Source organism: Carcharodon carcharias, chromosome 11 (genome assembly GCF_017639515.1).
Source record: "Carcharodon carcharias isolate sCarCar2 chromosome 11, sCarCar2.pri, whole genome shotgun sequence".
Lineage (NCBI taxonomy): Eukaryota > Metazoa > Chordata > Chondrichthyes > Lamniformes > Lamnidae > Carcharodon > Carcharodon carcharias.
In genome coordinates, this window is record NC_054477.1 from 60,230,261 (window position 1) to 60,252,911 (window position 22,651).

Below are 22,651 nucleotides of genomic sequence, written 5' to 3' on the forward strand. Positions count from 1 at the left end.
GTTAAGGGAACTATGCTTAAATATTACAATCGTATCTCTATACTTGAAAGAAAAAAAAGTCTTGTTTTCATTGGGAGAAGATAAATTAGAATTGTATTTGTATTAATGTAACTGTAATTTTTGCTCTACAGATTAACACCCAAAATTGGGTTTCCTTGGAGTGAAATAAGAAACATCTCCTTTAATGACAAAAAATTTGTCATAAAACCTATTGATAAGAAAGCTCCAGTAAGTATTTAATATTTTAACACACTCTTAAACTAATTTATTAGGTTACAAATCATTTATGAATCTCAATGGTTTTGAATGATTAAATGACCAAGAATGTTCAGCAATACCATTCCTCTTTAATGCACTCCATGGGAATAGAGAGCATTTAGTATCTTGGTGCAAGGTATATATTAGTTTGGGTTGGATCTTGATATTTCTCAGCAGTCAAAACATTTTAATGGGAGTATTAAAGTGTAACTAACTGAATAATGTTCCCCGACTGAATTAAAGCAGTAATATTTTGATGCCAACCAGACTAAACCTTATGCTAAAGGGTGAATAATATAATTTGTACTGGTTGAGATGTGAGAATGAAGGGGGAAGAAAAAAACTATTGCATCTCTAATTTTTCTCAGTTCTGAAAGGTTATTGACCAGAACCTAGCTTTGCTTCTCTCTGCACAGAGGCTACCTGACCTCTTCAATGTTTCTACCCGTTTGTTTTTATTTCAGCTTTCCAACATGTGCAATATTTTTTTTATATTGGTGTTTAATTCACTGCTACCTCTCTTCCAGGAATGCTCACCTTGAAGTTCTGCTCTTCTCTGCAATAGGATTTTAGTTTGTCCCTCTTAACTTGTTCACCTTCATTGCTTTGTTTCTCGTGTTTGATCAGGTACCTACCCAAACTTGCTTTCGCAGCCACATTTTTTTCTTCAATTGTCTCTGCTTCCAATTTAGTTCTGCTGGATTCCAACTGAAATTCCACCATTCATGTTTAGTATCCACCCATTATAGAATCTTAAAATTTCTTGCAGCTCAGGAGGAGACCATTCAGCCCATTGTGCCTGTGCTGCCTCTATCTCCCAAGATACTCAGCATTTCTTGAACCACTGCTCTTGCTGCATCCTGAGATTCATGCTCAACATCTTGTGCCTGTGCTGCCTCTATCTTCCAAGATACTCAGCATTTCTTGAACCACTGCTCTTGCTGCATCCTGAGATTCATGCTCAACATCTTGCACTGTCAGATGCATGCTCTTGACCTTTCCTTTTAGTACCGAATCACTCCACAGCTTCCCTGCCCCACAGTTAGATTTCATCCTTTGCCTTGTCTAGTGCTTTAACAAAGCCTTTTTTCTTTTATTTTGGATTTAAAAAAAAAATCTACCTTTTGGATTTGGGTGTCACTTTTTATCTTTGTTTTCCTTTATCCTGAACTGAGTATTCACTGCTTTGGTTGATGGGGCTCTTGATGGTGTCTATTTCCACTTCAGCTCTTGCCCCTTCCCTCCTTTCCAAAACTAGAATGGGTTCCCCTTGTCCTCTCATTCCATCTGACCAGCCTCCTCATTAATAAAATCATCCTCCCACATGATGCCACCTAACAACACATTTTGTCCCCCCCCTCCCCTTTCAACATTTGCAAAGGGATCACACCCTCTGCTAATCCTAGTCCACTCTTCAATCACCCCCAACGCCCCCTCCCAACTTCCATGCATGTGCAGGAAATGCAACACCTCTTTACCACCCCACCCCCCCCACCTTCCTACCAGCCAGGACTTTTAAGCACTTGTAGATGAAAAGTAATTTACTTGTACTTTTGATTTAGTATACAGTATTCACTGCCCATAATGTGGTCTCATTCAGAGAGACCAAACAGTTTGGGTGATTGAATGGAGGTTTTCCACAAAGCAACTTGCAAGGGTGATTCTGAGCTTGCCATTTTTTCTCCATCCCACCCCAATTCTGATTTCTCTATCTTAGCCTCCTAATTATTCAAGTAAAACTCAGAAGATGTGTGTACATCTTTCACTAAGAGCGTTACAGTCTTCTAGACTCTACGTTTGAGTTTAGCAATTTCAGATCATAAATCGCTGTCTCCATTTTTTTGGTCAAGACCTGTTAGTAACACGTCTCCTCTAGACTCGTTGTTTCCTTCCTGATCATCTTTTCTGTTGCACCATCATCCCTTTTGTCATAAAATCTCTCCTCACATTCTGCCCAATCAGAGACCTTCCTTTTTGTTCTTTCCTTGCCCCTGTACTTAAAACCTATTACATCTCTAACATTCCACCTGAGAGGTCACTGATCTGAAACATTGTAGCTTTGCTGAATGTCCAGGCCAATCATCCCCAGATTGCTGCTCCATTCGTACTTTGCTGAGTCTTGACTCGGTTTCCTTTTTCTGGCTTGGTCTTCTGAGCCCAGTTTCTTCAGAAATGGGGAGCGTACTGCCCCGTGAAGAGCTTAGTTGCAGTGCTGGAGTGTCTGGGGCAAGACCAGCAATGTAATCTTTTCACAGCACTGGCTGCCTAAAGCAACTTTTAAAAGGTCCAGTGTGAAAGTTAGTGAATGGATAGGTGGGTGAGATAAGTGGGTAGGGTGGTGGCTGGGTAGGGGAGATCAGTTCTGTAGCTACCCAGAAGTTAGACTAGTATTTTTCTGTTCAACATTTCCTGGGTAACAATTTTTAAGTGCTGCGGAACTGTCTGAAATCTCTAACACTCTAACTGTTGAGTTGGAGACTTCCGTGGAGGTTCCATCGCGCAGCGGAATTGCCTGTTGGAAGTTTGAACTTGCAAGCAATTCCCACATAGGGCAGCACGCAGAACTTGCGCGGGATTCCGATGTGCATCTTGGGTTGTATGTCCAGTCTCAAACGATCCAGAGGCCAGAAGATCTGGGCCAGTGATTTTGTTTCTCCCTCTACAGAGGCTTCCTGACCAACTGATTATATTTCAGATATCCAGCATTTTCAGTATTTTGTTTGTTTTTAAAAGAGCTCTGGTATCAGCTTAGTTTTGAGATCTAGGGAATTTAATCTGATAAGTAACCGATTTTAAATATTGCTCTTGACAATGAGATGGTGACTCTCCCCTATCATCCTCATTCAGATAATCTTTTGATTAGCATGAAATATAGTTATGGTGTATGATGCTGGCCTTGAATAATAATTGCAGGATTTATTTTCTGGACTTTTTTTTTCCTATCCCCTGCCATCTTGTTGCAAATTGATGTTAATTACCTATCCAACCAATGACTTTTCCAATTAGCAAATTGCTTTGCAACCTTGGCTTAAGGGCATGTAATTAAACATGTACTTCAAGACAGCTCCAATGTTATGTCCTTAATTTCTTGTGTTTAATGTTTTTAGACTTGTATTTATAATTAAAACTTAATATTCATCAACTAGCTTCCTGATTTGGAACTGCAATCTCTCATTTTGTTTGGATGCAAAAATGTTTTGATCTTGGCTTTCATCCTCTTTCTATTGCTCTGGTGAAAACACTAAAGAGTGGAATGTTTGAAGCAGGGACCAAGTATGTAAGAAATAGGAGGAGACCATAAAGCCTATTGAGTCTGCTTTACCATTTAATAAAATCATGGCTGAGCTTCTGCATCAACTCCACCTTCCTGCGCAATCTCCATATCCCTTAATTTCCTGATGCCTAAAAATCTGTTGACCTCGTCCTTGAATATACTCATCAACTGAGCATCCACAACTCTCTGGTAGAGAATTAGCAAGGTTCACTACCCTCTGAATGAAGAGATTTCTTTTCACCTCAGCCCATAATGGCTGATTCCCTAATCTTGAGGCTATGACTCTCCTGTCGAGGGGACATCTCAGCTTCTCTCAATCACAATCTTTAACGGAAGAGAAGGAGGCCATTTGGCCCATGTCTGCACTGGATCTCCAAGTGAGCATTATGACTTAGTGCCATTGCCCTGCCTTTTCTCTGTACCCTTGCACACTTTTTCTACTCATAACCATCTGATGCTCTCTTGAATGCCTCGATTGAATTGCCTCCACCACACTTCCAGGCAGTGCATTCCAGACCTGAACCACTTGTCTGAAAAAGTTTTTTTTCTTTCGTGTCATACTTGCTTTTTATGCAAGTCACTTTAAATTTGTGCCCTCTCGTTCTTGATCCTTTTACGAGTGGGAACAGCTTCTCCCTATCTACTCTGTCCAGTCTCCTCATGATTTTGAACATCCCTATCAAGTCTCCTCTCAGCCGCCTTCTCTCCAAGGAAAACAGTCCCAACCTCTCCAATCTATCCTTATAGCCGAAGTCTCCTGTCCCTGGAACCATTTCTGTAAGCCACTTCTGCACTCTCTCCAATGTGTTCACATCTCTCCTATAATGGTGCCCAGAACTGTACACTATATTTCAGCTGAGTTCTAATGAGTGTCTTATATAAATTCAGCATAACCTCCTTGCTCTTGTACTCTATGCCCCTATTAATAAAGCCTAGGATACTATATACTTTATTAACTGCTCTCTCCACTTGTCCTGCCACCTTCAATGATCTATGCATATATACACCCAGGTCTTTCTGCTCCTGCATTCCCTTCAAAATTTCACTCATTTTATATTGTCTGCCCATGTTCTTCCTACCAAAATGCATCACCTCACATTGAACTTCATCTGCCACCTCCCTCTCCACTCCACCAACTTGTCTATGTCCTCTTGAAGTTCCACACTGCTGTCCTCACAGTTTACAATTCCCCCAAGTTTTGTTGTCTGCAAACTTTGAAATTGTCCCCTGCACACCAAGATCTAGATCATTATTATGTATCAGGGAATAACAAAGGTCCCGATACCAACCCCAGGGAACTCCACTACAGCTAGAACTCCAGCTAGAAAAATATCCATTGACCGTTGGTCTCTGCTTCCAATTTTGAATCCATGTTGCTGCTGTCCCTTTTTATTCCATGAGCAGTAACTTTTCTCAAGTCAGTTGTTTGGCACTGTCAAATGCCTTTTCAAAGGCATGTACACCACATCAACAGCATTACCCTTGTTGACCCTTTTCTCTTACCTCTTCAAGAAACTCCAAGTTAGTTAAACGTGATTTCCCCTTTAGAAATCCATGCTGACTTTTCCTTATCAACCCATATTTTTCCATGTAACTACTAATTCTATCCCAAGTAATTGTTTCCAGAATCTTGCTGACCACTGAAGTTAAACTGTCTGTAATTGCTGGGCTTATCCTTATGACCTTTTTTGAACATGGATGTAACATTTGCAAATCTCTAGTCCTCTGGCAATCTAGAGAAGATTAAAAGATTATGGCCAGTGCCCCTGCAATTTCTACTCTACCTTGTTAAGTCTTCAAAGAATTATGTACATTTCAATGGGATCATCTCTCATTCCTCTAGACCCCAGAGAATATGAGCTCCGTCTACACTATCTTTCCTCAGACAGTCCTCTCGTCCCACAATCAATCTAGTGAATCTTTTGTTGCAAGTATACCCTTCCTTTGGTAAGGAGAGCAAAACTGTACCCAATATCACAGGTGTGGGCACACCAAAGCCCTACATAATTGTAGCAAGACTTCCTTACTCTTATACTCCGACTCCTTTGCAATAAAGGTGAATACACAAACTTGCTTTCCTAATTGCTTGCTTTATTTGCATGGTGGCTTTCTGTGGTTTATAAATAAAAACCCTCCAGTTCCTTGAATACCAACGTTTGAATCATTTGGAACTGAAGTTCTACATTAGAGCAACATTGAAAGGAATTTGGACATGGGTTGACCTTGGCTGCAATGTTTTTTAAGCGCTTATAATATCCCACTAGTATTGTTTCTGATAGTTCTAATTAGTTTTTTAGTATTCTGCAGTGGTGGGCTTTACTGAAGCAACGATCAAATGTCTTTGACGTGCCTTTCGATGTCATCACTAGAGTTGAGATGGGATCTGCCTGCTCCCCAAGGTACAAAATGGAGGACATCAGACAGATTACACACTAAATAACAAGTGCATCTGTTCAGAAACCAATTCAGTCAGTTATTGGCTGCAATAGCTTATTTGAAGTGTTTGTACTGTGCAGACTTAATGATATGGATGGTTATATTTCTGAATGCTGAACTGTTAGGGTAATTTTTATATAGAGAAAAAGTTGATCTAGAGAAAATATACAAAAGAAAAAGCAAGATTTTTTTAATCTATCTTGATGCAGGCATTGCTGGTAAGGCATTTGTTGCCCATCCCTAATTGCCTTTGAGAAGGTGGTGGTGAGACACTGCCTTGAACATCTGTAGTCCAGCTGGAGCAGGTACACCCACAGTGCTATTAAGAGAGAGTTCTACAATTTTGATCCAATGACAGTGAAGGAATTGTGATGTAGTTCAAGTCAGGGTGGTGTGTTGGAGGGAAATTTGCAGGTGGTGGTGTTCCCATGCATCTTCTGCCCTTGTTCTTCTAGGTAGTAGGGATTATAGGTTTGGAAGGTGCTGTCAGAGGTGCCTTCGGTGAATTAATGCAGTGCATTTTATACAGTAGCAGCAGTGTGTATGTATGTTAGTGGTGGAGGGAGTGGATGGGTTGCTTTTGTCCTGGATGATATTGAGCTGCTTGTGTTGTTGGAGCTGCACTTATCAGGCAAGTGGAGAATGTTTCATCACATTCCTGACTTGTGCTTCTTGATGGTGGACAGGCTTTGGGAAGTCAGGAGGAGAGTTTCTGGTCCCAGAATTCGCAGCCTCTGACCTGCTGTTGCAGCCACAGTATTTACAAGGCTGGTCCAGTTCAGTTTCTGGTCAATGGTAACCCCCAGTATATTCATAGTGGGGAATTCAGTGATAGCAATGCCATTGAATTTCAGGGGGAAATGGTAAGATTCTCTTGTTAGAGATAGTCATAGTCATAAAGTGCAATATATGTTTAAACTCTGTTTAGTGGTGTAAATCATAACTTGGCTCTTTAGTTTTTACTTCTGGGAAAGCATCTGAACTCACTCAATGAATTGGATCTCGTTGTGCACATACAAACTCTCCATGTTGAAGACGATCCAAGAGAGAAACTGGAGTGTTTGAACTGTTCTAATAACCATTGTTTCTCCCTTGCAAGGTTGAAACTGTCCTTATAAGATTTTGAATGATACCCTCAGACTGTTATTATGTTTATCCTTTCTTGTCCTCCACACCTTACCTGCGACATTTAACACAGTTGATCATTCTTTTCTCCCCCCTGCTCCATCTCCATGGAACATGCCTTGCTTTTTCCATTCCTACCTATCCAAATAGTTAATGCATCTCCAGCAATTGCTTCTTTTCCTTCTTGTCATCACCTCTGAACTTCTCTAAGAATCTATCTTTGATCCCTTGTCTTGATCTACACGCTGTACCTTGTTTATCGTCCCAAAGCAGAGTTGGCATCTCTGTATATTTTATGGGGAGGCAGTGGCAATGTCATTAGACATTAGCCCAGGTCAGTGCTCTGAGGATATAGGTTCGAATGCTACCATGGCAGTTGGTGGAATTTAAATTCAATTAATAAATCTGGAATTAAAAGCTAGTATAATGGTGACCACAAAACCATTGTCGATTTGCTGTAAAATCCCATCTGGTTTACTAATGTCCTTTAGAGAAGGAAATCTACTATCCTTACCTGGTCTCACCTGGCTATATGTGGCTCCAGACCCAAAGCAAATGTGGCTGACTCTTCAGTGCCCTCCAAAATGGCCTAGCAACAGCTGCTCAGATGTATCAAACCGCTATGAAGTCTAAAAGCAATGCAACCAGACGACCACCAAGCATTGACCTAGGTACTGGAAATGACAATGGCACACCCAGCTGTGTTGACCCTGCAAAGTCCTCCTTACATCTGGGGGCTAGAGCCAAAATTGGGAGAGCTGTCCCATAGACCAGTCAAGCAACAGCCTGACATGGTCTGTAGGGTATGATTCTGAGAGTATGGCTGTCCCAGGCACCATCAGCTTCCCTGGGCATGCCCTGTCCCACTGACAGGACAAACTTACCAGAGGTGGTGGCACAGTGGTATACAGTTGGGAGCCAGTTGCCCTGGAAGTCCTCAACATTGATGATGGACCACATGAAGTTTCATTGCATCAGGTCAAACATGGGCAAGGAAATCTCCTGGTTTACCACCTATTGTAAATCCTCAGCTGATGAATCAGTACTACCAAGTTGAAGACCATTTGGAGCAAGCAGAGTGGCAAGGGTACTGACTGTAATCTGGTTGGGGGCCTTCACCCAGATTGGCTCTGTAGCATCAGTACTGACCAGGTTGGCTGAGTCCTAAAGGACATAGCTGCTAGACTGGCTCTTCGGCAGGTGGTGAAGAAACCAACAAGAAGGAAAAACCTACTTGACCTCATCCTTGCCAAGCTATCTGTCACAAATGCATCTGACCATAACAGTATTGGTTGGAGTGATCACTGCACAGTCCTTGTGGAGACCAAGTACCGTCTTCATATTGAGGATACCCTGCATTGTATTGTGTGGCACTACCACCATGTTAAATGTGATAGATTTGGAACAGATCTAGCAACTCAATTGGGCATCCACAAGGGGTATCCATGAGGTGCTGTGGGCCATCAGCAGCAGCAGCAGAATTGTATATAACCATAATCTGCAATCTCATGGCTTGACATATCCCCACACTCTACCATTACCATCAAGCTGGGGGATCAACCCTAGTTCAATGAAGAAGGCAGGAGGGTATGCCAGGAGCAGCACTGGGCATACCTCATTTTTTGGTATCAACCTGTTGAAGCTACAGCACAGGACTACTTGCATGCCAAACTGCAGAAGCAGCATGCGATAGACAAACTGCAGAAGCAGCATGCGATAGACAGAGTAAGCAATTTCACAACCAATTGATTAGATCTAAGCTCTGCAGTCCTGCCACATCCAGTCATGAATTGTGGTGGATAATTAAACAACTCACTGGAGGAGGAGGCAGCTCCAAATATCCTCATCCTCAATGATGGTGGAACCCAACATATCTGTGCAAAAGACGAGGCTGAACCATTTGCAGCTATCGTTGGCCAGAAGTGTTGAGTGACCCATCTTGATGGTCTCCGGAGGTCTACAGCATCACAGATGCCAGACTTTGGCTAACTCGATGCACTCCATGGTATCAAGAAACTGCTGAAGGCACCGAATACAGCAAAGGCTATGGGGCCTGGCAACATTCCAGCAATGGTACTGAAGACTTGTGCTCCAGGACAAGCTGCACCTCAAGCCAAGCTGTTCCAGTACAGCTACAACACTGGCATCTACCTGGCAATTTGGAAAATTACCCAGGTATTCCCTGTCCACAAAATACAGGACAAATCCAACCCAGCCAATTACGGCCCCATCAGTCTGCTCTATCAGCAGCAAAGTGATGGAAGGTGTCAACAACAGTTCTGTAAAGTGGCACTTACTCAGCAGCAACCTGCTCGTTGATCCCAAGGTCACTCAGCTCCTGATTACAGCCTTCATCCAAACATGCCCAGTGGTAAGAGTGACTCCCCGTGACATCAAGGCAGCATTTGACAGTGTGGCATCAAGGAACCCCAGCAAAACTTGGAGTAAATGGGATCAGGGCAAGACTCTCTGCTGGTTGGAAACATACCTAGCACAAAGGAAGATGGTTGTGGCTGTTGGAGGTCAATCTTCTCTGTACCAGGCCATCACCGCAGGAGTTCCTCAGGGTAGTGTCCTAGGCCCAACCACCAGCTGCTTCATCAATGAAATTCCCTCCATGTCAGAAGTAGGGATGTTTGTGGGTTGCACAAAATTCACCATTTGCAATTCCTCAGATACTGAACCATGCATGTCCAAATACAGCAAAGCCTAGACAATGTTCAGGCTTGGGCTGACAAGTGGCAAGTAACATTGCCAGGCAATGACCATTTCCAACAAGAGAGAATCTAACCATTTCCCCTTGACATTCAATGGTATTACCATCACTGAATCCCCCCACTATTAACATCCTGGGGGTCACCATTGATCAGAAATGAACTGGGCCAGTGATTTAAATAACGTAGCTACAAGAGCAGGTCAAAGGCTTAGAATCCTGCAGCGAGTTGCTCATCACCTGACTGCCAAAGCCTGTCCTCCATCTACAAGGCGCAAGTCAGGAGTGTGATGGAATAATCTCCACTTGCCTTGAATGCAGCTCCCACAACACTCAAACTCGACACCATCCAAGACAAAGCAGCCTGCTTGATTGGCACCCTATCCACTACCTTTAAACATTGACATCCTCCCCCACTGATACATACACTGGCAGCAGTGAGTACCATTCACAAGATGCATTGCAGCAACTCACTTAGGCTGCTATGGCAGCACCTTCCAAACTCATGATCTCTTCCACTTAGAAGGACAAGGGCAGCAGATGATGGGGAACTTGCAGGCGGTGGTGTTCCCATGCAAGTTGCACACCATCTTGGCTTGGAACTATATCACAGTTCCTTCACTTGCTGGTTCAAAATCCTGGAACTCCCTAACTGCACTGGTGTGTGTTCCTACAACACAGACTACAGCGGTTCAAGAAGGCTGCACACCACCTCAAGGGCATTTAGGGATCAGCAATAAATGCTGGCCTAGCCAGTGTTGCCAACATCCCATGAACAAATAAAAAGAAAAATAATGCCCAATTCTATATGCCCACAACTCCATTTATCTCTTGTCTGACTGTTAGCTTCTGTCATGATTGTGCCAATGGCTCTTCTTCTTCACCTGGTATCCCATCCTCCCTTTTATAAGCTTAAATTTGTCCAAACTCTTGTTTGTATCTTGAATGCACATGCAAGCCACATTTGTCTATTGCCCCTGTCACTTGGTGACATGTTAAATTTAAAACTTTTCTCTAAATCTGGTTTTGGCCCTCACCCTTTGATCTGCAAACTATTTCCACTCTGCAACCCCTCCTAAATGTTCTCCTCTTAAGATTCTTTCTACCCCCTCCCTCCATTGCTATGTGATTGAGTGGAGTTCTTAGTTGTATCTACAAAGCTAACTGACTGGACCTTTCCCTTCACCTGGAAGTTTTTTTCCCTTTTAATGTAGTTCATATAGAACTTTTAATATCTCATTGGAAAGTCCAGTTTACAACTGCAGTTTGTATTTAACACTTTGAGAAGGATGTGTTAACTTGTAGACTGAATGAATACTTAGACAAGATACTCGTATCACTGTTTCAGTAGATCTCGCCAAATAAAGTTAGCCTGTTTAATTTTAGTCTGTTCTGTTTCTGCCTTTGGAAGTAACTAGGGAATATAGTGTGCATTCTACATATTTGTTTTAGTTATTGAAAATCAGTTGGTGCACTTACTGATCCACTATGTCATGAAAAACCTGAATTTCACTGCATAAAACAACGCTCTCTACTTGTAACAGCTCTCAGCCATGAGTAAAGGTTGGAAAACAACTGAAGTCATAAAAACAGAAACAGATCAGGCAACACTTGTGGGGAGTGAAACAAGTTAATATTTAAGGAACATGATCTTTCATCAGAACTGAAGAAAAGAGATGTAACAGGTTATGAGCAAGTGCAGAGGAAGGCAGTTGGGGTAAGTGGGGCGTGTTGGCAGAGGAAAGAGTCTGTGATTGGGTGAAAGATGGGAGAGATTCAGTGATAAAAGGGATAATGTTGCAAGGGTAAAGGAGATGGTAATGGGACAAACAAAAGGTGGGTCCAGGGGCAGTGTAATTAGGGTTAGCAGAATCACCTGCTGCTACCCCAAAATTGAGGACAGTGGTTATGATCAGAAATAGTTGAACACACACTTTTGAGTCTAAAATGCTGTGAAGTAGCTGATCAAAAATGGAGTTGCTTTTTCTCTAACTTCATTCAAACAGAAGGTAGAAGACGAGATCAGAGTGGGTGTGGATGGGGAATAAAAATAAAAAGACTTGCATTTATATAGTGCCATTCACAACCACTGGCTATTTGGGATAACACTTTGTGATAATGAAGTATTTTTGAAGTGTAATCAATGTAGGAAATGCAAAACCAATTTGCACACAAACTCCAACAAACAGCAGTGTGATAATGACCTAATGACTTGCTGTGATATTGATTTGAGGAAAAATATTGGCCAGGACACCAGGGATAATTCCCCTGCTCTCCAAAATGTCAGTCTGAGCAAGAAGATGGAACCTTATTTTTATAGTCTTATCCAAAAGAAGGGACCTCCAACACTGTAGCATGCCCTCAGCACAGCACTGGAGTGTCAGCCTTGATTTTTGTACTCTGGTTCCAGGGTGGGACTTGAACCTTGTGACTCACAGGCTAGGGTGCTCCCAACTGCACCCAAGGAGAATTTAAATGACAGGTGATTGGAAGCTCCCAGGTTCACGCTTGCAGACTAAATAGAGATGATCTGCAAAGCAGTCAGTGTAGAGGTGGTTGGGCTGTGAGCAGCAAATATTATACTAGATTGGGGGGAAAAAAGTGCAAGTAAATCACTGTTTCACTTGGAAGGAGTATTTGAGTTCCTGGATGGTGGGAAGAGAAGAGGCAAAAGAGCTGGTGTTGCATCTCCTCTTGCATTGGGTGTCATAGGAAGGGAAGAGTGATTAACAGATGAACTAGAACAGACTGTTCAGAATTCTGGTGGGGGGGATGATGTGTTCATTGGTGTCATGATGGAGATGATGGAAATAGTTGAGGATGAGATGTCCCAAGCTGAGGACAAGGGGAATCCTATTGTGGTTCCGGGAGGATGGGGGAAGGGCTGGGAGCAGAAGTGTGGGGAAATAGGATGGGCACAAGAATGCCTTGCCAACCATAGTAGAAGGAACTTCTAGATTGAGGAAAAAGGAGACCTCAAGCACTGATATGAAAGGTCACCTTGTCAGGATAGAGAAACTAGGACAGTGGAACAGAGTACATGAAATGAGGTGGGAGGAAGTGTGGACGTAGGTATAGGAGTCAGAAGGATGGTGATGGATGAGGACAAGTTGGGTCTCTTTTCCGGGAAGAAGTATACAGCTGTCAGGCCATACTGGTCAGGCATGGAGGTGTAGAGGGATTGGATGTCCATGTTGTAAAGGAGACTGTTAGGGCCAGCAAACTGGAAATGTGTATGGTGGAGGGCGTGGGAGGAGATTGGACAAGGGAGAAAACAGGAAAGATGTGAATATTAATCAGGAGAGGTGATAGATTGTGTTGCCTCAAAATACAATTTATGTTAATTGTTTATCAACAGTGGGTTTGTAGTCTATTGGCACTTATAAAGATACTCTAGGAAAATGGGAGGTCTGCTCAAACTGCAGGGATATTCTTGTTAGTGGAACATGTGACCAGGAATTGCAATTCTAAAGCCATGCATGGAACTTTTGCTGGTGGGCAGATCTTCTAGATTTGGGGTTAACTGATCTGTTTTATTGCTGAGAAGTTATATTTTTAGTGTACTCTGTAATGGATAGGATAATCTCTTCATGATTTCCAGAAGGAATTTGAAAACTTTTGGTTTTAAAAATCAATTACTTCATGTGTCTGAATTTTAATTCCAGTTCTTTTTGTCCTCATTCGCCCCCCCCCACCCCCCTGATTTTGCCTCATTACTCACACTGGTTACAAAAATGAGCAGTGGAATTCTTTTGTAATATTTGATCTTTGCAAAATTATTTTGGCTACTTTATAATTTTTCAAACCCTTTTCAGAGTAAGTTCATTAGAGTAAAGCTAATGACAAAATGTAAACATAAATAATTATAGCCTTGACACTTGTGTTATGACAAGTATTAATTCTTACTAAAATTTTTTAATAGGATTTTGTATTTTATGCTCCACGTCTGCGAATCAACAAACGAATTCTAGCACTTTGTATGGGAAATCATGAACTCTATATGCGAAGGAGAAAACCTGACACTATTGAAGTACAACAAATGAAGGCGCAGGCCAGAGAAGAGAAACATCAGAAACAATTAGAAAGGTAATTGAGACTGGTCAACTTCACCATTATCCTAAACAAGTCCACATCTGCTATATTGCGCAAGGGCATTGATGTGAACCTTGACTTTAATCTAACCTCTCATCTGCAGAAGCAGGAGGGGCTACTGTTTCTTTGAATAATTAGTGTTAACAGCCCTTGCAAAAATTCCAAATAAGTAATTGGGTTCTAACAACCAGCATTTATAGCAAAATCAGTTTATTGAAGAGGGCTTTAGAAATAAATTGTTTACGTGGTAAGAGATTCTGTGTTTATAGGGGAGCAGGCAGACATTGAGCAGGATCTGACCGAATTTCATTTTATCATTTGTTCTTGGGAATGTGAGCATTGCTGGCAAGGCCAGCACTTATTGCCCATCCCTAATTGCTCTTAAACAAAATGGTTTGGTCACTTCATTGAATCAACCACATGGCTGTGGGTCCGGAGTTGCATGTAGACCAGACTGGGTAAGGATGGCAGGATTCCTTCCCTAAAGGATATTGGTGAACTTGATGGGTTTTCACAATAATCCAGTAGTCTCAATAATGATATAAAACTATCATTTGATTCCAGATTTTAATTAATTAAATTAATTAATTGAATTCCAAGTTGCCATGATTTGAATTAGTCTCCAAAGCATCAGTCCAGACCTCTGGGTTACTAGTCCGATAACATTGCCACAATGCTACCATCTGTAGAAATCAAAAGCATGTCCACAGAATTTTGCTGCTTGTGCTTTTAACATCAGGAAGAGAATTTCAGGAGCTAGGGACAATAATGGCTGGAATATTGGTCTCTGGAAGAATGTAGAGAGAAAGCACTGATCCATTTGGAATTACTGGGATTGAGACCTAGAGTGCCTGGATGGAAAAGTTTTTTTTTTTTTATTCAGTAATTTGAAAATTGGCTGTAGTATGTTGAAGTCAATACTCCTGGGAGCTTGATATTCCCTCCTCCTCCTCCTCCTCCTTCCTGATCTTGCTGGGCTCAAATTGATTGTTGTATTTCTTACACTATAAAACTGCACAAAATTAAAAGCAAACATGGTAATGACGAAAACAATGGCACTAAAAGGTGACAAATTCCCAGGGCAGGATGATTTAAAATAAATAGTTGAGAGCATGGCAGATGCCCTAACCATAATCTTCCAAGTTCTTGATCTGAGAATGATTTCTTTAGATTTGAAAATTGCACATGATTCCAAAACTGCATAGTCTGATTCAACTTGCAATAGTTTCTTCATGCCAATCAATATCGTTATTTCCCAATTCCTGTTGTACATTCAAGTCATCTCACACCTCCTGCATTAAATTTCATTTGCCATCTTTACAGGCTCCCCTTTAGTCTTCAATCCAATCCAATCCAACAAATTTTGCATTTTCTCTTCTATTTTGTCCTGTTTACCTTCTGAGCTTTCCTCTTTATTGTGAAACTCCAATACAGATCCTTGTGGGACACCATTAGTGGCTTCCTACCAATTAGAGTACTTGCCCATTAGCCCATTCTCCAAAACTTGCTACTCAAAAGATTATTTCCTAACTACCAGGTTAATAATGTGCCTTCAATCTATGAGCTTCAACTTAAACAGTCTCTTATGAGGGACTTTGTCAAATGCCTTTCTAGACATGCATAGAAATAATATCCTTAGACATTTCCCTGTCCATTACCTTTAGTCCCCTCTTCAAAAAAATTCAGTCCAGTTCAGCAGTTATGACCTACCCTCTCTTTGGTAGCTAATTTTTTTTAAGGTGTTCAGTCACTTTATGCTAAGCTATAATTTCCAAACAACGCATATTAGGCTAAATGGTCTGTAAATCCTTGGTGTCCTCCTCTTGTCTTGGAATCATGTGCAATTTTCAAATCTAAAGAAATCGTTCTCAGATCAAGAACTTGGAAGATTATGGTTAGGGCATCTGCTATGTTCTCAACTACTTATTTTAAATCATCCTGCCCTAGGAATTAGTCACACTTTAGTGCCATTGTTTTCGTCATTACCATGTTTTGCTTTTAATTTTGTTGAGTTCTTGTCTCTGACTCCATATTGATTTCCTTGGGATGTTTGGCATACTTCCTCCAACATGACCACCATTTCCTTGTTTTCATAATTCAGTGCTCTTCCTTTTTCCTACCTCCTACACTGCATTAAAATCCAAAACTTTCACTTAAACCCAGCAATTCTGATGACCTTTTGGAGCAGGAAGACGGAAGGGATTCCAGTTTTAATGTCCAGCATGCGTGAAAGAGCGCTTCAATCTCTGAGCTGCCTTGGAGATTGAAGTGATTGTTTAAAAATAAATAAAAACAATAAGAGTTTAATGAAACGTCCCCTTATATCATTGTCACATGAGATGGGACAGGTTTTTAATTTTCATAGAAACTTTTATTTAAGTTGTAAAAGCTTTAGGAAACCTCATCCTGCTCATGGATGAGGTTTCCTAAAAACGTAAAGGCTGATTGACCTTTTTGCCTGCCCGTTGACTGTAAGGTTGGATGGGCAGTGTAAAGTTGAACTTAATGGGCCATTTACATATTGGCAGGCATGTGCCCATCGAATGAAACATCGCGAGACAACGCAATGACGGGACACATGCCCGATGCCATCATGCGTCATTTTACGTGTCGGGCCTGCCCTCACATGCTGACTTTAAAAGATAGCCTTGGTGTAAGCACTGCTTCTTGATTTTTAACTCTTCTCATTTATTCCTTTCTACCTTACTATCTGTTTATGGCAACTCCCCTTGCCTTGTCATATTAATAAAATGGACTAACCAAATAATATTTTCCAGCATGATGAAGGGTCTTGCAGTTTTGACTGACTACTTTTCCTACCTCAAATGCTGTTTGATGGAAGCATTGACAGATTTTTCTGTTTTTACCATCAAATAAGTGTAGCTGAGTTTTAACTTTCCAAAGATGAACAATATGCCCCATGTTGTGCTGACATGGAAGTTATTGTAAAATGGTGACAATTCCAACTATAGGTTGCAGAAAGCGTCTCAAGGCATCTTTGTTTGTCTGGCTGAAAATAATGTGCAATTCAAAGAAGGAACATGATGCTTGTTGAGACTGAAAGAAAATCCCTCTATTTACTAGAGTGTGTTACTGTACATATACAGCAAAATGTTTCAAGAGTCAGTAGCCATTAAGTGCCTACCTGTTCTTCTTCCCTCCCCTCCCCACCAAAAATCTGAGGTGAATATGGTGGATTCTTCTGTTTCTGTGGAACTTGGAATGTCCTTCATTTAGGAAAATTAGTCTTGTGCTCCTTTTTATAAAAAATATATAGCCTCAAGATGCTATGAATACATTGGGGCAAATGACTATAAGCATTGTTCTTTGCAGTTTTTTTTCTCAGATATATATGTTAAATGGACCTTGCTGTCATGTTAAACTACATGTATGTACTCAACAACTCTGCCTAGGGTTGTGCCTTATGCTGTTATCAGTCATGAATCATTTACAACCCAAAAAAAACCTTTGCCATGGAAGCTACAACTTGAAGGTCTCTGAAATAGACAGTGATTCCATTTGAACAAATCCTATGATTTCATGCTTCTACATGGTTACAGAACATGGTTTTATATCTTTAAATGTTCTAGAAGCCCAAGAACACTGGTTCATCACATGCCCACTACTTCTCTCCCTGAAAAGGACTCTTTCAACTTCTGGGCAGAATTGTCCCAGATTTGCACTGCTGCATTAATTATGCATTCCTGGGATACATGCTGTTTCGATGGAGGGTAGGCTCAGATTTGCTTGTCACTCCGTCACCTCACTTCATCACGCTAGGCACCACATTTAAAGTACAGCTGTGCCCGGTGCCTCCAGCCCAGGACTGCAGCAAAGAAGACATGGCCCCAAAAGGCAAGAAGACTGCAGCTCTCGAGCGCCTTTTGGAGGCTCACCGTGATGTCTTCTACTGCTGCTTGGGCTGCAGGAGGGGCAGCTACATTACCACTCTGGCTTAGTAGGTGATGGCACTGATCATCACTGCAAACGTTGTACAGAGGAGGTTGGCCATCCAATGCCGATAGAGGATGAATGATCTCATCTGTGCATCCAGGGTATGGTAACCATCTCAGCACTCTAAACTCCCACACTCAAGCCCATCACACATTCACTGGCATCTTACTCACTGCCAGCTCAAGGGATATCACTACCTATTCTCTTTCTCATATCCTCACATGTCCATCTGGTCCCATCTCCTCTGGAGAATGCATCCTCAGCCCTCACCATCTTGAAGCCACAGATCAACATATGCCCCCTCACACACCCTGGATTACCCTCCTTCCCCTTGTCCTGCAGCCTGTTCCCTTGCCTGAGACCACTTCTCCCCACTTTCCCAAGCAAGACCTTGTCCTGCAGCTGTTGAAAAGCCATCCACACATGGCTGACCTGATAGGTGGAGACCGACCTGTGAGACCCTCTAAAAGCGATGTGGTGCTGTCTGTGAAGCCTGGTGCTGATGACAGTGCTGACCAAAGCAAGGTAGGCAAATAAACCTTCAAGTCCCAAGTGAACTGTTGCTTGCCAATTGCTGGCCTTATATATGCTATTGTGAAACACATTGGCACATTTTCCTGCCAATGTGGGCTGCCACTCCAGTAGTGGGGGGGATGACTCTAGTGGGCTGGCTTTCTAATGATATGCTGATGTATTACAATGAGGTTCCTGATGTCTGATGGCGGGGAATGAGGCCTGCCATCGACGAGTGGAACGGACAATTGCAAACTACTTTCATGACGTGCAACTGATTTTTGCCCTTCTCGCCATATTGCCCACTGTCACCACCATACACACCCGATGCTAGAGGGCATGGAAAATCCTGGCCTTTGTTTCCACTTGCCATTCAGTGAGGAGGAGCACTGAAAAGCCATGGCAGCTGAAAAATAAGTGAAGGCAAAAATGTTGTAAAGGAATTTATTGAAGGTTAATATATTTTAATGATATGTGTTTTTACGTAGAGTAGTAAACCAAACACTGCCAAATTGTTGCATTGTCATTTCAGAAATGTTCACAGGTGACATCTACTTGTTGCTATTTGCTGGTCAACAAAATGAATCATAACCATAAATAACATCAATCCTAGAACCTAACGAAGAAGACATCCCTTTAGATGGAAATAAAAATTCTCTAACTCAAATATAATAGTTACCTAGTAAAGAGAATTGTAACTAAGGAACCCCATGCAGCACATTGTCCACCAATAGTATTTCAAGTAATATGAAAATGCAAGTCTTTTCCTTTCTCACTGAAAGGTTGTGTTTACACAGATTGTACTTGCACAGAGAATTATCATCTGTCGAATATCTAAAATGCTTCACATATAATTAATTATCTTATGGTACAGTTATTGTCATGTAAGTAAAGCAAGATGGCCTTTTTGAGCACTGGACTGCATCATAAATTACAATGAGATGAATGAACAGTTAATCCATTAATGTAGGTCGATGAAAAAATGCTGGCCAGGAAGGTTGCAATTAGTGGGTTTTGGGGGGTGGGGGAAGAGTGAAAATCCTGAAGCTGCCAGAAAAAACTAAAGCAAATTGGCCATGTTTGTTTATAAACCAATCACCATTGTCTTCATCCACTTAAAATATTTAGCAAGCAGATTTTTCACTATGCAGTGAAATCTATAAATTAGGGGCACCCAAGGGACTTGCATCAGCTGTCCTGTACTTGCAGGTGTCCTTGTTTTCAAAATGGTAATTGTAAGTACAGTAAACCAGATGAGCTAAATATCCTAGGACTGGCTGTATCTCCTGCAGCATTCCTTTTCTCTCCACCCTCACCTGGGATCGTGTCTAATTTTAGTATCCTGCCAGCAGAATATCATTTGTCTATTTTCTGTTTGTTGGGCATCCTAGTTCATTAACTTCCTGGGATCCTTTTCAATTGAGGGAGGGTTGTCCTGGTCCTAGGATCTGTTATTTTAGCAGCCTGTACAGAGAGCTGCAGCCAAATTTGGCTTTGGTGGGGGGGTGGGGGGAGGAGGGTGGAATGGGATGCGGTTACTATACTGTAGACCCTTTGTGCAGAATACTCCCTCTCAGTGTGCTGCAGTTAATGAAGTTCTGGGTATGGGATTGTTCACAGCTCAACAGAACAAAATGTATTGATGGAGTAGTCTCGCCAACTCTGGTTGTGGTAATTCTTTGTGGTTTGAGCACGTGCCTACAAATGTTACTGCATTTGCCCTTTTGAGATTGGGTCCCCTGAAGTTTAAAATCTTATTTGTGATTTTGAGAATTTGTGATTTTGAGAAATTCCAAGGACCGGGAGACTACCCATGAGCAGGTGAAATAGGGGTTGGAGAAACCAGACAGCACTGCCTCCAAACCCACCTCACAACCTCTCCTCTGCTTCCTTGCACCTTGCCCCCCCACAAAAGCAACAGTTGCCTTTATCCAGTTTCCATAGCAGCAGAAATCTCTCTCTCTATTACACTTGCCTGTGTGTCTGGTGTTTTAAGCTGTAAATGGACATGGTATACTGAAAGCTATTCTTTTTCCAAAAATCAATTAATCTCTCTCTTGAATATACTCAACAACTGAGCATCCACAGTTCTGTGTAGAGAATTTCAAAGACCCACAACCCTTTGTATAAAATCTCTCCTCATCTTGGTCCTAAATAGCCAGCAGATTATTCTGCTGCTATGACCTCATTCTCAACTCACCTAACAGAGAAACATTCTACTGGCAACTCTCTCTGTCAAGCCCCTCAAGGAATTTTTTTTATTTTTCAAAAAGATCACACCTCGTTCGTCAAAATTAAGGAGTATAGGCCTAGCCTATTCGATATCTCTTCCATAGGACAATTCCCCTCATCCTAAGAATCGGTCTAGTAAAGCTTCATTGCACTTGCTCCAAGGCAAGTGTAATCCTGCTATGAGTAAGAAGACCCAAATTGTATACAGTACTCCAGGTGTGGTTTCATAAGACTTCATTATAGTTGTACTGAAATCCCTTTTGTAATAAAGGCTTTGCTTCCCTAATTGGTTGCTATAGCTACATGTTAACTTTGATTCATCTAGGACATCAGGCCTCTGAAAACCAACATTTTGCAATCCCCCCATTTAAAAATATTTTTTTTTCCCCTTCTGATGTGGATAACTTCATACATCTTACAATATTTTCCATATTCTTGCCGCTTACCCTATCTATATCCCTTTGCATCTTCCTCGCAGCTTACTTTCCCACCAGGATAATTTTTTTATTCGTTCATGGGTGTGTGGGTGTCACTGGTTAGGTCAGCATTTATTGCCGATCCCTAATTACCCTTGTTCAGAGGGCACTTTAGGAGTCAACCACAGGTAAGGACAGCAGATTTCCTTTCCTAAAGACATTAGTGAACCAGATGGGTTTTTACAACAATTGCCAATAGTTTCAAAGTCATCGTCATACTTTTAATTCCAGACTTTTATTGAATTGAAATTTCACCACCTGCCGTGGTGGGATTTGAACCTGGAGCATTACCCTGGGTCTCAGGAATACTAGTCCAGTGACATACCACTATGCCACCTCAGTACCCTCATCTAAATGATTAATTTAGAATGTAAATAGCTGAGGCCCAAGCACCGATCCTGGTGGTATCCCACTAGTTATGGCCTGAGAACTCAAAATGCTGTTTTGCTATTCTCTCTTTTTCTATCCATTAACTAATCCCCAATTCCTTGAGCCCTAATGTTATAATCTCTTATGTAGCACCTTATCAAATGCTTCTTGACAAACCAAATATATTGCCTCCACTCGTTCCCCTTTATCCACCTTATTGATCACATCCTCAAAAACATTCCTAACACATGTCAAGTACGATTTTCTGTTTATAAATCTGTGACTCTAACTGTCATCATTTTCTAAGTGCCCTTTTACGACATCTATAATAGATTCTAGCACTTAGCCTTACATCAGTAGTAGGGCAACTGACCTTTGGTTCCCTGTTTGCTCTCTCCCTCCTTTTCTTGAATAGTGAGATTGTGTTTGTTATCTTCGAATCTGTGGAAAACTCCCTAGAATCTAGAGAATTCTGGAACATCAAAACCAATGCATCTACTTTTTCTGTAGATAAAGGTAGGAACTAACCCTTTTGACTTCATCTTGACCAACCCACCTGTAATAGATATGGTTTTCCCATATAGGAGTAGCTACCATACAATCTCCACCACCATACAATATCCACAACAAGGACAGCCTTGATCATGTAAAGTATTGCTGAAGATCTAGTGGCCTAAAACTGGATGTCAATGGCATTCTGGACTATCAGCCACAGAGTTATATACCACCAGCCTAACCTAATGATCCAGCACATCTCTTGCCATCTAGATGGGAGATCAATCCAGCTTCAGAAAAAGGGGACGTAGAAGGGTGTACCTGGAGCAGCACTGTGCATAATTTTTGAAAGAAGCACCATCCTTGTGAAGCTACTAGACAGGGCTGTCTGAATTTTGAACAACAAAAGAAGCAAACAAAGAGTTCAACAGTACCACAACAAACTGATCCAAGTGTAACTCTGTAATGCAGTCAGGAATGGTGGCAGACCAAAAGGCAACTAATCAGGAGGTTTTGTGAATACCCCATCTTCAACTGAGGTTGAAGTATTTGCAGGTTTTTTCCAGCCAAAAGTTCCAAATTCCTATTTAGCCTCCTCTCATTCCCCACCAACGTGGCTGCTGGTTTCCAACCAATTTGCCTCACACCATGTAAGAAGTAGACTTGTGCACTGGAAATGACAAAAGCTATGACCTTTGGACGCATCTTGCAGTG

At 41.6% G+C, this 22,651-nt stretch overlaps 1 protein-coding gene across 3 annotated transcripts in view; it reads left to right on the forward strand.

The window, feature by feature from the left end:
• Window positions 1-22,651, forward strand: part of LOC121283999 (radixin) — an 86,147-nt gene that overhangs the window by 49,062 nt on the left and 14,434 nt on the right. For all 3 annotated transcript variants that reach the window (XM_041198888.1, XM_041198887.1, XM_041198889.1), the window contains exons 8-9: window positions 132-228; window positions 13,729-13,892. In XM_041198888.1, the coding sequence (XP_041054822.1) occupies window positions 132-228; window positions 13,729-13,892 (261 nt within the window). The remainder of the gene's footprint in view (window positions 1-131; window positions 229-13,728; window positions 13,893-22,651) is intronic.